Source organism: Staurois parvus, unplaced genomic scaffold (genome assembly GCF_062004578.1).
Source record: "Staurois parvus isolate SC_StPar_1 unplaced genomic scaffold, SC_StPar_1.0 ptg000137l, whole genome shotgun sequence".
Classification (NCBI taxonomy): Eukaryota; Metazoa; Chordata; class Amphibia; order Anura; family Ranidae; genus Staurois; species Staurois parvus.
This window is the reverse complement of record NW_028317933.1, coordinates 4,821,155-4,834,671: the sequence shown is the minus strand read 5'-3', so window position 1 is coordinate 4,834,671 and position 13,517 is coordinate 4,821,155. Positions and strand designations below refer to the sequence as shown.

Here is a 13,517-nt window from a genome sequence, read left to right as displayed (position 1 = left end):
AAAGTCAGTACAGTTTTGCAGGTTTATCATGCATTGTTTATCTATGAGGGGTGTTCAAGTCAAACCGGGGCTTTTGAATTTAAATAAAACAAAATTTCAAGGAGTGGAAATTTCAATATACTCCCCTGCTACATACAAACACTTATACCGGCGTTTAGTGCAGTGATGGAGAACCTTTTTGAGCCCGAGTGCCCAAAACTGCAACACAAAACCAACTTTTTTATTTCAAAGTGCCAACACTGCAATTAACCACTTGCCTACCGGGCACTTCTACCCTCTTCCTGCCCAGACCAATTTTCAGCTTTCAGTGCTGTTGCACTTGACAATGACAATTGTGCGGTCATGCAACACTCATTTTTTCACACAAATTTTTTGGTGGTATTTAATCACCACTGGGTGTTTTATTTTTTGCACTATAAATTAAAAAAGAGCAAAATTAAAAACATAAAAGGTTTTCTTTGCTTCTATTATAAAATTTTGCAAACAGGTAATATTTCTTCTTTGATGTGTGTTGGTGAGGCTGCACTAATAGGCAGCACTGATGGGCATTGATGAGGCGGCACAGATAGGTAGCACTGATGAGGCGGCACTGGTGGGCATTGATGAGGAGGCACTGTATGCAGCAATGATGGGCACTGATAAGCGGCACTGACAGATAGCACCAACTGGAGGCACTGACAGACGGCACTGATCGGCGGCACTGCTGGGCATCATTGATGGGTGGCACTGATGGGCAGCACTGATGGGCGGCACTGCTGGGCACTGACAGGTGGCACTGCTGGGCAGCACTGACAGGCGACACTGCTGGGCACTGATGGGTGACACTTCTGGACACTGATGGATGACACTGCAAGCAGTTAATCTCACCTCTGGCAGTGTCGGTGTGGCTTCCAACCCAGCAGCTCATTCCCATCCACGCTGAACACGTTGCCCCTGGCCCCGGAGCAGTGTGGGAGCCTCTTCCTCTCTTCCACGCCCATCCCCGGCTACACCACCCCTGGTGCCAGATCCGCATAGGAGCCGTTTCCTCTCGTCCACACCCACCCTGGCCCCAGAGACATGTGGGAGATGTAGTTTGATGGGGGTCCAGTGTGGACGAGATCTGGATGGCCGGTCAGTGTGCGTGGTCCGTGTGCGCTCATCTTCCTCTTCTTCCTGGTGTGCCCACTGAGATGGTTCTGCGTGCCAGCTCTGGCATGCGTGCCATAGGTTCGCCATCACTGGTTTAGTGCCTGGAAAGCTGCAGCATAGAAAGATTTGCCAGTACACCTGAACCATCCTAGGACAGCCTGCTTCACTTCATCATCATTGTGTTCCCACAGATTCGTTTTTTGTGCTTTTTCGCGACAGGTTATGAGTCTATTATCCAGGATCAGGCATTCCAAACGCTGAATGTTCACAGAAATGACTGCTGTGGGCTGAGAACCACCACGGCCGAGATCGTCAACGAAACGTTTGCAACATTAAAATGCTTACTGCAGCTGAGCGTTTCATCATCGTACTGTGCTTGAAGTCTTCTGTAGATATCCGTGGGTTTTACACCTTTGTTCAGAAGAAACTTCATCACCACACGCTGTTCCATGAACGCAATAACACTGTTGTCTGCCATCTTGATTAACAGTCTCTGGTCTGGCCTGTGACATGTGCACCGCCTTTAGGTAATAGGACACACTTGCCACTTACTACTGTATGTAGTACCGCCACACTAGCATCCCTTTTTATAAACTGTAAAATTAAAAGTCCCAGTTTGACTTTAAACACCCTTCATATCTTACCGACATTTTTCAAATGTTCTGGAGCATTCCTTATTCTCTATTATTTTGTACAAGTGAAGGTGTTTATTAAAAAAAATCAAATCAATTTGCCAAGAGTCAGACACTCTACTTCCTTTTGGAGATATGTGACAAATATCTTCCAATATAGTCAGGCTATTTCCCCAGTAATCCACGGAGTCATGCTTTATGGCAACATAAACTTAGCAAGTGAATATCAAAAGTATGAAGTCATCAAATGACTATTAAAATTTGTTCAAAAGAAAAAGCTAAAACGAACTTCCAAGAGTTTAAAACATGAATTACTGTTTTTTTTTGCTTAAAAAAAGGCAAGCATGACTTAAAAGGGTTTTTGGTTTAAAAGTACAGTGCATTCATAAAGTATTCAGACCCCTTCACTTTTTTCAATGTTATGGTTCAGCCTGGTACTACTGTTATTTAAATTAGTTTTGTTATTCTCATTAATCTACACTCAGTACCCCATGATGACACAGTGAAAACAGAATTGTCTGAATTTTTGAAAAAGGAAAAACTGAAATAACACAATTGCATATGTATTCAGACCCTTTGCATCAACACTTAATTTAGTTCAGGTGCCTCTCATTTCTCTTGATCAAGCTTTTGAAAAAAGTGGACTTCTGTGTGTTTTGCAAAGGCTTCTGTCTAGCTACTCAACTACAAAGCCCAGATCGGTGGAGAGCTGCAGTGATGGTTGTCCTTCTGGAACTTTATCCCATCTCCACACAGGATCTCTGGAGCTCAGTCAGAGTGACGATCAGGGTTCTTGGTCACCTCTCTTACTAAGGCCTGTCTCCCCCAATTGCTCATCTTGGCTGGGCGACCAGCTCTTGGAAGAGTCCTGGTTGTATCAAACTTCTTCCATTTGAAAATTATGGAAGCCTTTGTGCACTTGGTAACTAACAGTGCAGCAGAATTTTTTTGTAGCCTTCCCCATATCTGTGCCTTGCAATAATCTGGTCTCTGAGCTCTGCAGGCAGTTCCTTTGACCTCATGGCTTTTGCTCTGATACAGTATGCATTGTCAGCTGTGAGGCTTTTTATTGAGAAGTGTGTGCTTTTCCAAATCATGTCATGCCAATCATTTAATTTACCAAAGGTGGACTTCAATCAAGATGTAGAGTGACCTCAGCAACAATAAAGAGAAATGGGAGGCACCTGGGCTAAATATTAAGTGTTGTTGCAAAGGGTCTGAATACTTATGCCAATGTGATATTTCAATTTTTCTTTTTAATAAATTTGCAAACATTCCTAAAATTCTTTTTTCACTTTGTCATTATGGGGTACAGAAAAAAAATAATTTAAAACAATTGTAGTATCAGGCTGCAACATAACAAAATTAAAAAAACTGAAGAGGGTCTGAATACTTTATGAATGCACTGTAGGTGCTGCTGTAAAACAGCACACAGCTCTTTTTATTGAAAATGTATAGTAAAGCGAAGAAAGCATATCATTTAGACTACCAAGGTATCATCCCAAAGTTCAAAGGCAAAAGGGAACTGTACATGTGGGACTTTCAATATACCTTTGGTAGTCATCCAATACACAAATGAATACAATTTATAAGAAAAAATATAAATGTTATTCCAATATATTAAAAATATTAAATTAACCACCACCATATTTGCTTTATATGCTTAATTAGACTATGTGTTTCACGGCTTCCACCACTTTCTCAGGACCAACAAGGCATACAAGTGGTTTGAAGGATTGTGAAGGTTATACAACCATAAAATCAAGTTCTGAAACAAAGAAAAAAGTAAACAAATATCAAATGCAAATTATACATCCAATTAATACATACAACATCTAAAAAGATACCCCATATATATGTGAAAAATAAATTAAATTATTAATAAGCTGTCTCATTAACAATGGTTTCTTACTCCCAATGAGCAACCTGAGAGGAAAGAGAAGCCAAGGAGATTATATATCTTTGCTGCTGCGCTCAGTAAATGCGCCTGTTGGCCCATGGGAGAGATTCCTAGGAGGTAAACAATTCCAAGAGTAAACTCCCTAGTACCTCACAAACATAAAATCTCATAATATCCCATAGGTAAGAGTATATAAACTCACCAATAGCAGGTTAAAAGACTGCTCCTACGCTATCAATAACAGTGGTGATGGAGTATAATTAATATATATATATAAGAACAAAACGAAACCAGCGCTCAAATCTTCATGCAGACTAAGGAGATTCTGAATGCCAAACGTACAGCCCTTCAGAGATATATGTTCACTATATATATATATATATATATATATATATATATATATATATATATATATATATATATATATATATATATATATATATATATTCCATTTGATGATGTGTGTATGTATGAATTGGATATATAATTTGTATTTGATATTTTTTATTTTTCTTTAAGAAATGATTGTATAATCTACACAATCCTTTAAACCATTTATATGCCTTGTTGGTCCTGAGGAAGCGGTGGAAGCCGTGAAACGCGTAGACTACTTAAGCATATACAGCAAACATAGTGGTGGTTGTGTCTTAATGTTTTGTTGGATTTAATATTTTTACTATATTGGAATAAAATTGTTTTTTTTAATAAATTGTAATCAATTTTGTATTGGATGACATCAAAGGTATATTGAAAGTCCCACACATGTACAGTTCCCTTTTGCCTAGCTCTTTTCATGTCTTGGATATTCCAACACTGAGATCTCCCATCCATATTTCCTGACTGTGTTCCAGTCCCCTTGGGAATGTTTGGTGTTCTGGCCCACCACTCCGGTTATATTCTCCATTACATAAAATAATTAAAACCCCTCATAATGGGCAGAGCAGGTGTGCAAACCAAGAAATCAAGAGCAAAGATTTAACCAGCAGAGGCTCTTAAAGTGATATTAATTCCTCAGTTTTTAAGCACTTTTAGCAACTGATTAATCACGGAGTATGCATCTTTATATTTGAATACTTGACAGTTTCAATTTAGACTAGCACTATGATTTCCTGTTTCTCAGGTTTCCTGTTTCAGAGTGGCTCCTTTCTCTTGCAGCATCCTACAGAGCCGCACTTGCGTGCAGGGACTAAAGTTGTGTCACCCCCACACTGTGCGCCTCAATAGAAACAGAGCCCCTAGCCTAGGATGGCAAGAATCTACCCTCACTTCTGAAAGCTAAGAGACTGGCTGGAGACTGCACTGTCCACTATTAATGCTTTTCTGTAAAGACCAGAGGTTCAGGGAAACAGCGCTGAAAGAGCGGGAGCTAGCTGCATTGAAAGCTGTAGACTGCAAGTGCCATGGTAGGAATTTTAAGAAAAAGAGTTCAATGGGGATGTTTATTTTATTGTTCTTAATGTGTTAAGCTAAAAAAATGAGGGTTTAATGCGATTTTAATGAGGAACTTTATTTCTTCATGTCAGAGCCTCCAGCAATGAGAACAGTGATATCAGCAGATCTCACTTCAGATTGCCTGACTGCCTTGGTCTCACACTGCACATATTCTAAGTGCCTAGGCACACTCATACCAGGAAGTGCACTATTTTTGTTTTAGGGAGATTCCAAAAAGTACATTTTTCAGAATACTGCTTAGATACAAATAACACTTCTAGATGTTCCCATGCAAAGTGTAACTTCCGTTACAATGTGAAAACTCTGTTTGCCTTTAGTAAACGAACCCCCCCCCCCGTGTCTACTTTGTGCTAGTTAAAACTCTGCCATAATTGCGCTATAGAATTGCGCCCTGCACAACAGCACATGCAAGAATAGAAAATCCACCTGAACATCACATTGCCAGAACACCTACAAAATGCCCGTAATTCTTCTTTTTTTGCAAAATAACATTTCACCCCATTTGCTAATGCTTGGTTCACACTATTGTGATAAGACTTTGGAAGCAATTTTCAGCTCGATTATGTTGTGCAACTTTGGTTGCATTTTGGATGTGGTTTGCATGTTCTATAGGGCCAAAGTTGTGCTGGAGTCGCACCAAAGTAGTGCAGGAACCTTTTCCAAAATCGCACTGTGCTGAATTGCATTGATGTAAATGGACACAATATAATATGATTTGTAAATAATGTGATTTCCCTTGTTATATGACTCAAATAGCACCAGTGTGAACCAGCACTAAGCGCTGGGGAAGCACTTATTTGCCTTTAATAAAACTCCTAGCTATCCAATCTAATAGGACTTACAAATATTCAATCATGTGGCTGTTTTCCACAAAGGCAGCTGCTGTTTTTCTGAGACTGAAGTTGTTTTAGGTGACCAGCTTACATGCAATTTGACCTTAGCACTGTTCAGCATGCTCCATTTAACCATACATGCAGGGTCACAGAACAATAGGAAACAGAGTTTGCTCAGCATTTGCATCCACGCCTACCTCCTACAATCATAGGGAGACATAGACAACATCCTCTGTGGTCACATAAACAGGAGGGAAAGGAATACATGGAAATGTAAGAAGGAAGAAAGAACAATTAAAAAGTTGAAAGGAAAGTTGAAAAACATAAGCGCTGTTTTATTTTTGTCAATGTAAATGAGCATTACCCAATATATTTTCCTTGGTTAACAAAGCAATTCCACAGGAATGCAAGTTTAGGAGATATTCACTGTACATATAGGTAAGCCTTACCTGTAGGTACAAGTTCAAAAACAGGGCTACATAGAGTAGGCTTAGAATGAGCCATCTACTTACTAAAATATGCTTGCTCCCATGAAAACATTTTTTAGAAGTTGAAAATTATTTTAAAAACAAGATAGTTCAGTTCTAGTCTCTCCAGAACTCTAGTATCATGTTCCCACAAATGCTTGCTTGTTTGTTAGGCTATAGGGTACACCAACAGATGGATAAATATGCCTGCAAACAGCGTGAACCTAGATATTCAGAATGCTTGTTGGGATTGCATGTTGGGCAGCAGTCTGTTCCGGTAGAATCAGGACGCACAATTCAGTTTAAAAACATGTAACAAAAACTTTTACCCAGAAAGTGAGTCTGGTTTACACACATTGCAGGATCAGACTGCAGTAGGAATTTCCTCAGCAGCCAATAGATCTTGGCTCAAATACCTGACTTGGCTTCAGGAAACACTTACGCTTTATATGAAATGTATAAAATATATTTTACTATTAAATAAACTAGAGGTTCAGGATAATTTGCTGAGATAAGTGTACGATAGAGAAACTTCACCTGGTTTGTGACTAGGTCCAATAAATGTGTGCCTTCATTCATTTTCAATAGGTGCTCCAAGTCTTTGTCCTCTAGCTGAAGGTTAAACATCTCTTTGCTTACTCGGACAAAGTCTAAAAGAGTAAAATAAATGATGGCGGGTATGGCTTATAAAAAACAATGTTATTTAGCAAGAAACATACATTCCACATTAAAGCGGTAGTAAACGGCAACTTTACTAACACTTTAATAATTATGCTACCAAAATTACTGTGTGCCGTAAATTGCCTCCAGCATTGCTCCTTGCTGGTGGCTAACACTGACGTACAAAGCTGTCCACCATACTGCCCCAAATTACATCACCGACCTAATATCCAAGTACCACCCAACACGCACACTCCGCTCCTCACAAGACCTCCTTCTCTCTAGTTCCCTGGTCTCCTCCTCCCATGCACGCCTCCAGGATTTATCCAGGGCGTCCCCCATCCTCTGGAACTCCCTAATCCAATCCATCAGACTATCACCTACTCTCCTCTTCTTTAGGTGCACCCTGAAAACCCACCTCTTCAGGGAAGCCTACCCCACCCCCTGCTAATTGACGACCTCCTCCACTCCTCCTACCACCCCATCCCCCACAGCTATCTCCTCCTGTACCACTATCCCCTCCCTCCTAGATTGCAAGCTCGAAGGAGCCGGGCCCTCGAACCCCTCGTGTATCACATTGTATTGTTATTGTACTGTCGCATGTTCTGTCTCTCTTTGTAATGTACAGCGCTGAGCGAGCTGTTGGCGCTTTATAAATACTGTATAATAATATAATAATAATTTTGCCATTTTTCTGAAGCCCAGAGCCCCTGAACAACTTTATATCTTTAGGCTGTCAGCAGATCGACCTCCAAAAATTCAGCACAGTGCTGAAAAATAGAAAGCAACTGATCATGTGCAGAGCAGGGAGAGACAGTGTATTACTGGATTTTAAAAAGCATAGGCATTTGTTTTTGATGGTTTACATAGCCTGCAAAAGGGTCCAGCCTGAAGTGATCTATCAAGACTTAATTTTCCGACTAAAGTTCCACTTTAAAGGGATGCTAAAGGTTCACTTTTTTTGTTTTTAAAAGCATAAACATGTCATACTTACCTGCTCTGTGAAGTGGTTTGGCACAGAGCAGCCTCAATCCTCCTCTTCTCGGGTCCCCCGCCAGTGCTGTTTGCTCTGGAGGCACTTGTGCATACTTGCGCCTGAGCCGCCTCTGTGTGCCTATAAGACACAAACAGCATGTCTTGGTCCGGCCCCCCACTCCCACTTCACTGGCTGTCATTGACAGCAGCAGGAGCCAATGGCTCCCAGTGTGGTGTCTCAGCCAATGAAGAAGGAGAGACCCGGGAGAGCTGCTGCTCTCGTGCACAACACTGGATCGAGATCAGGCTCAGGTAAGTATCAGGGGGGCTGAGGGGGAGCTGCACACTAAAGGTTATTTTACCTTCCGGCATAAAGTGCACAAAAGTTAAAAAAAACCTTCATCCATTAGAACCACTTTAAGGTTCCAACTTCCACAAGCCAGGAATATAAAAGCTGGACTTCAATTTAAAAAACAAAAAGGCATTTTTTACTTGCCTTTAAATTCTATATCTTGGAGTACAGCACAGGACACATAACTTGTAGTCATAGACCATGGATTATATGCCACTACCTTCATTTGATTGGACACTAGCAAAAGATTTGCAGGGAACATCACCAGCTCACCCTCTCCATGGGGCTCAGACAGAGGAAAAAGGGGAGGAGGGTCCCATGTTCTGTACTCCAAGATATGGCATTTACAGTAGACACTGTTCAACAAATTTTTATTTTTTGCCAGTTTTGGAAACAAAAGGATCCATTTCTTAACGAATTTCACATTCTGAGTTCAAATATAACAATGAAATTTGTCAATTGGCTCTAGTTTTTCTGTAAACAGAAAGTTTTCTACTATAGGCATAATGACTACATAATGCACAATAATTATATAGATAGATGTCTTTCCACAAATATAAAGCAAGTGATATTGACTACATAACAAAGCCTAAATGGCATAATATATTGCATAGGATTACCAAGAAAAATTATAGCCATAAGCTAAGTTGAATCATTTTAATACTTAGGATTCTCACTAGTTTTGTCTTCAGTTTGTGTCGGTTTTGCTTCTCTTGGCTTTTCTCTTGTATTCGAGGAAAGGGCTATCTCTTACAACTGCACGTGACTACACGCTTCAGGTTCTTCCTCACTTGACTCAACCACGAAGGATTCTGGTGCTTTAGGAATTGGTAGCCCCTCTCCATGAGGAACTGGACGTATTGCCAATGGAATATTTGGATAGTGCACAGATAACTTTTTCTTCTTATTTAGCCCTTTTACAATTGGAGGCACCATACAAAAGTAACAATTACTAACATGATCTGTTGGCTCTCTCCAAATCATTGGCACAGCGAAAGGCATAGATGCCTTTTTTCCATTCAACCATTGCTCCAGTGCCGTCCCACAAGAATTGCAGCATATATGTGGTGCCCAGCTCTTGTCCTGGTCTCCTATCTTGCAGCCAAAATACAAGTTGTAGGCTTTCTTAATCATTCCTGTTATCCTCCTTTTTTGTGAGATAAAAGTTATTTCACCTCAGATATAGCAGAAATTATCTGCTTTATTCACACAAGTTCGAGGCATTACTGAGTAGCCTATATAAGCATAAAACGAAATGTAAAGACGCTGTCGAACTACAATCAGCTACAGATACTGCAGCTTTTATGCAGTGAAGTGATGCAATTAAAGGCTAATATTGCATCATCTCAGTATACATGCAATTTTCTATTGGTCACCAGTATCAATTGCGCAATATGCAGCTGAAGTTGCATCATAATTTTGAATGGCTTACGTCATTAGATGGGTGAATATATCATGGAAACTAGAGCCAATCAACATTTTTTAGGGTCATTTTCGTTTTCAGCACCCCAAAATTATGTAAGATTAGCTAATTTTATGCCCAAAACGTTTTACCTGTTGAACAGTGAGAGCCAAAATTCCCATTATTTTAATCATATAGTACAGGACTTGTTATAAAACATGGGATGTACTCAAGCAATAAACCTGAGGGGTGTGCAACAACATAGCATACAGCAGCAAACAGGCCCACAGAAAACAAAGGTCAACAGGCCCAAAACACTCAGGTTGACAGCTTTAACCATTTGACCACCAGAAAGTTTTACCCCTTCATGATCAGGCCATTTATCACTGCATTTTAACTGGAAATTGCGCAGTCATGCAACACTGTACCCAAATTAAATTTATATATATTTTCTTCACACAAATAGAGCTTTCTTTAAGTGGTATTTGATCACCACTGGATTTTTTATTATATAAAAGAAAAAAAGACCGAAAATTTTTAATAAAATACACAATTTATTTTACTTTCTGCTATAAAACATATCCAATAAAAAAAATTTAAAAATTTAATTACTTCATAAAATTTAGGCTAACGTATTCTGCTACATGCCTTTGGTAAAAGAAAAAAACCCAGTAAGTATATCATGATTGGTTTGTGTGAAAGTTATAGCATCTATGAACTGTGGTGTATATACACACATTGGAATTTTTTTTATAATAGTAATGGCGGTGATCAGAGACTTATAGTGGGACTGTGATAGTGCGGAGGGCAATCTGACACTAACTGACGCTGGCTGGAAGGCACACTGACGCCACCAGTGACATGAATACAGTGAGCAGTGATAATACTACACACTGGCTAGGAAAGGGTTAACATCTCAAGGTAATCAGGGGGTAAGTGTGTTCCTAAGAAGCGTTAATGTGTGTAATATGTGCTGCTTTTCATTAAATATCTATTTGTTCCTTCTCCCTCCGAGGCAACAACACAGAACAACACTTTTAGGGTACTTGCACACAGTACTGATGTAAGGACATATTTACATAGTTAATCTGATTGAATAGACTTTAGTCCATCCAGTTACAAAAAAAAAAAATACAACACACACAAGGGCGTCCGATTCCTGGCAGAAAATGGATACGTAAAAATGCAAGAGTGGGCTATATAATAACTGCACATATGCATACACGTGTAAAAAAAATTTCAAGCTTTCCTTGGATTGTGTTGTATGCCCATATTTGTGAGTAAAATACTGTGCAGCAACCCAGTTTTTTTCTTTTTTTGTAAACGGATCTATACACATTACAAGTTTAAGAACCTGTGTGTACACACTCATTAGAAACAATAGGCTGCATTTAGATCAGTAATAAAAAAAAAAAGTGGCATTTTAGGTGTCTGCATGCAAGAGGCCTAAAACAACTGTTTGATGTAACATAAAAAGTAAAAAGCAAACGATATTGTAATTGTTATACGTAAATCACCTCCATAGGACACTGTTCCATTGGCATCCATCTGTACACGGGACCTTAATAAACGCTTCTGTTCCTCTGTTGGGCTTATGCCAAGAAAATGTAGCGCCTGCAGAAACATGAAAATGCAAAACATGAAAATGCAAGAAAATGTTGTTTCTTTTTTGTTAATTCAGAACGGTGTGTCATGCCCATGAAGATCGAAGCAACAGGTTTGCTTTCACCACCTGAGGATCTCCCCCCCTTCCTGACCAGGCCATTTTTTGTGTTACAGCCCTGCTTTACTTTAACTGACAATTGTGCAATCATGCAATGCTGCACCCAAATTAAATACATGTCCTTTTTTCCCACGAATTGAGCTTTCTTTCAGTGGTAATTGATTGCCTGTGTGTTTTTTTATTTTTTGCACTATATAAAAAAAGACCGACAATTTTGAGAAAAAAAACTATATTTTTGACTTTTTGCTATTAAATATGTCCAGTAAAAAATTTTATCAAAGTTAGACCAAAAATGTATTCTGCTACATGTCTCTGCTAAAAAAAAAAATCTCAATACAAATAAATTAATTGGTTTACGTGAAAGTTATAGCATTTACAAATGGCGGTATAGATACTGGAATTTTTTTTTTCTACTAATAATGCCGGCAATCAGCGACTTATAGCGGGACTGCGGCGGGCATTCTGACACCGAGGGGAACTGACTTGGTGTCACTGACATCCCCAGTGACACCAATACAGTGATCGGTGCTAAAAAAAAAAAAGCAGTGTACTAATGGCACTGGGCAGGAAGGGGTTAACATGAGGGCCAACCAAAAGGGTTAACTGTGTGCTGGGAGTGTTTTACTATGGGGCGGTGTGTTGGTGCTTCACTGTAAGCAAACTGCTCTGGATGGCTGTGCACAGCCATCCAGAGCAGTGTGCTCAAGGTGACTGTTAGTAAACAAAGCAACCCTCCTCCCTGCCGGAGATCTTCGGTAATCACTGGGCACCGGTGGTGAATGGTGAATGCGGATAGGGCTCGCGCGCACCCCCTACCTGGAAATGCAAAATCACATATATATACAAGTGATTTTGCGCACCCCTGCCGCCCTGTAGAAGTATATCTGCTATAGGGCAGCGGGGAAGCGATTAACATCCAGGCATGTACCTTTCCTTTACCTCCCTTTGTTCTGCTCACAGCCACAGGAAGTGAAAACAATATGTGCTATTTTCAGGCATGGAGACACATGTGACTTACTGTGCTGGTACTTGATGAATTGCCTGGCACTGTCACATGGGGCCAGAAGAGTTTTCAGCTGTGTGTAAGCTCCAGCTAGAGCTACATCGAGCTTGCACAGGGTTTAGATAATCTTTCTTCATTACTAACTTACCATGACTTATTCTGAATTGTGTCTATGTATGAAGGCGGCCATCCTGGTAGGAGCAAGGCTTTACTTCCTCATATGAGAGCCTCCAGTAAGGAGAACAGTGAGCAGCTCTGTAGCGTCATCATCAAATCTTACTTCAAACCTCCTGAGACTTGCAGTAGGAGGCAGCCATGCCTTAGATCAGTTTCTGAACCTTTTTCAGTCAAGGCACCCTTTAAACTTATACACATTCTTGAGGCACCCCTTTCTAAAATGCAACAACATCCACACACCTAACATTGGACGGGATTTATTTTTCCAAAGCAAATTCACCTTTGCACACTGGTATTGACCAGTTCTCCATTGTTCATCTTCTCACTAATATGACCCAAGTGCTGGCAGAGTGAGGCGATGGGTGCGATAGGGCAAACAAAATGCTGTGCGGGTACCCGATGTCTGCCTTATCTGCTATTTTTCAGGAATTCCAGATTAAAAAAAGGACATTTTTCAGGTTACTGCTTAGACACAAGTAACAAATGTCAATGTTTACGATATTCTTGAGTTGAGGTCCACTTTAAAGCAAGCCTGTGGCTTTTCTGTGAATGGGCAAAGTATTGGTTTGCTCCATGTCATCAGAACTGGTATTCGTGAAAATACTGACCACAGGTTCCAACTGGACTATCTTTGCGTCCAGAAGAAATGAGGCAGTACTATAATGTGTGCTAATAATATACACCAAGTGACTTCAGTTTTATGCACACCTGCCTGTTTATAGGCAAACTGCAAATAATTTGGACTAGAAATGGGATGACCTGGAAAAAAAAAACCGGAAAAATCGGAAAAAAAATTTTTTTTTTTCAAAG

General features: G+C 40.0%; 1 protein-coding gene across 3 annotated transcripts in view; it reads right to left on the bottom strand.

The window, feature by feature from the left end:
* STXBP4 (syntaxin binding protein 4) overlaps nucleotides 1-13,517 on the bottom strand; it is a 222,179-nt gene that overhangs the window by 159,547 nt on the left and 49,115 nt on the right. For all 3 annotated transcript variants that reach the window (XM_089673286.1, XM_089673287.1, XM_089673288.1), the window contains exons 8-9: nucleotides 11,322-11,418; nucleotides 6,953-7,065 (exon numbers count right to left, since the gene is read on the bottom strand). In XM_089673286.1, coding sequence (XP_089529412.1) covers nucleotides 6,953-7,065; nucleotides 11,322-11,418 — 210 coding nt within the window. The remainder of the gene's footprint in view (nucleotides 1-6,952; nucleotides 7,066-11,321; nucleotides 11,419-13,517) is intronic.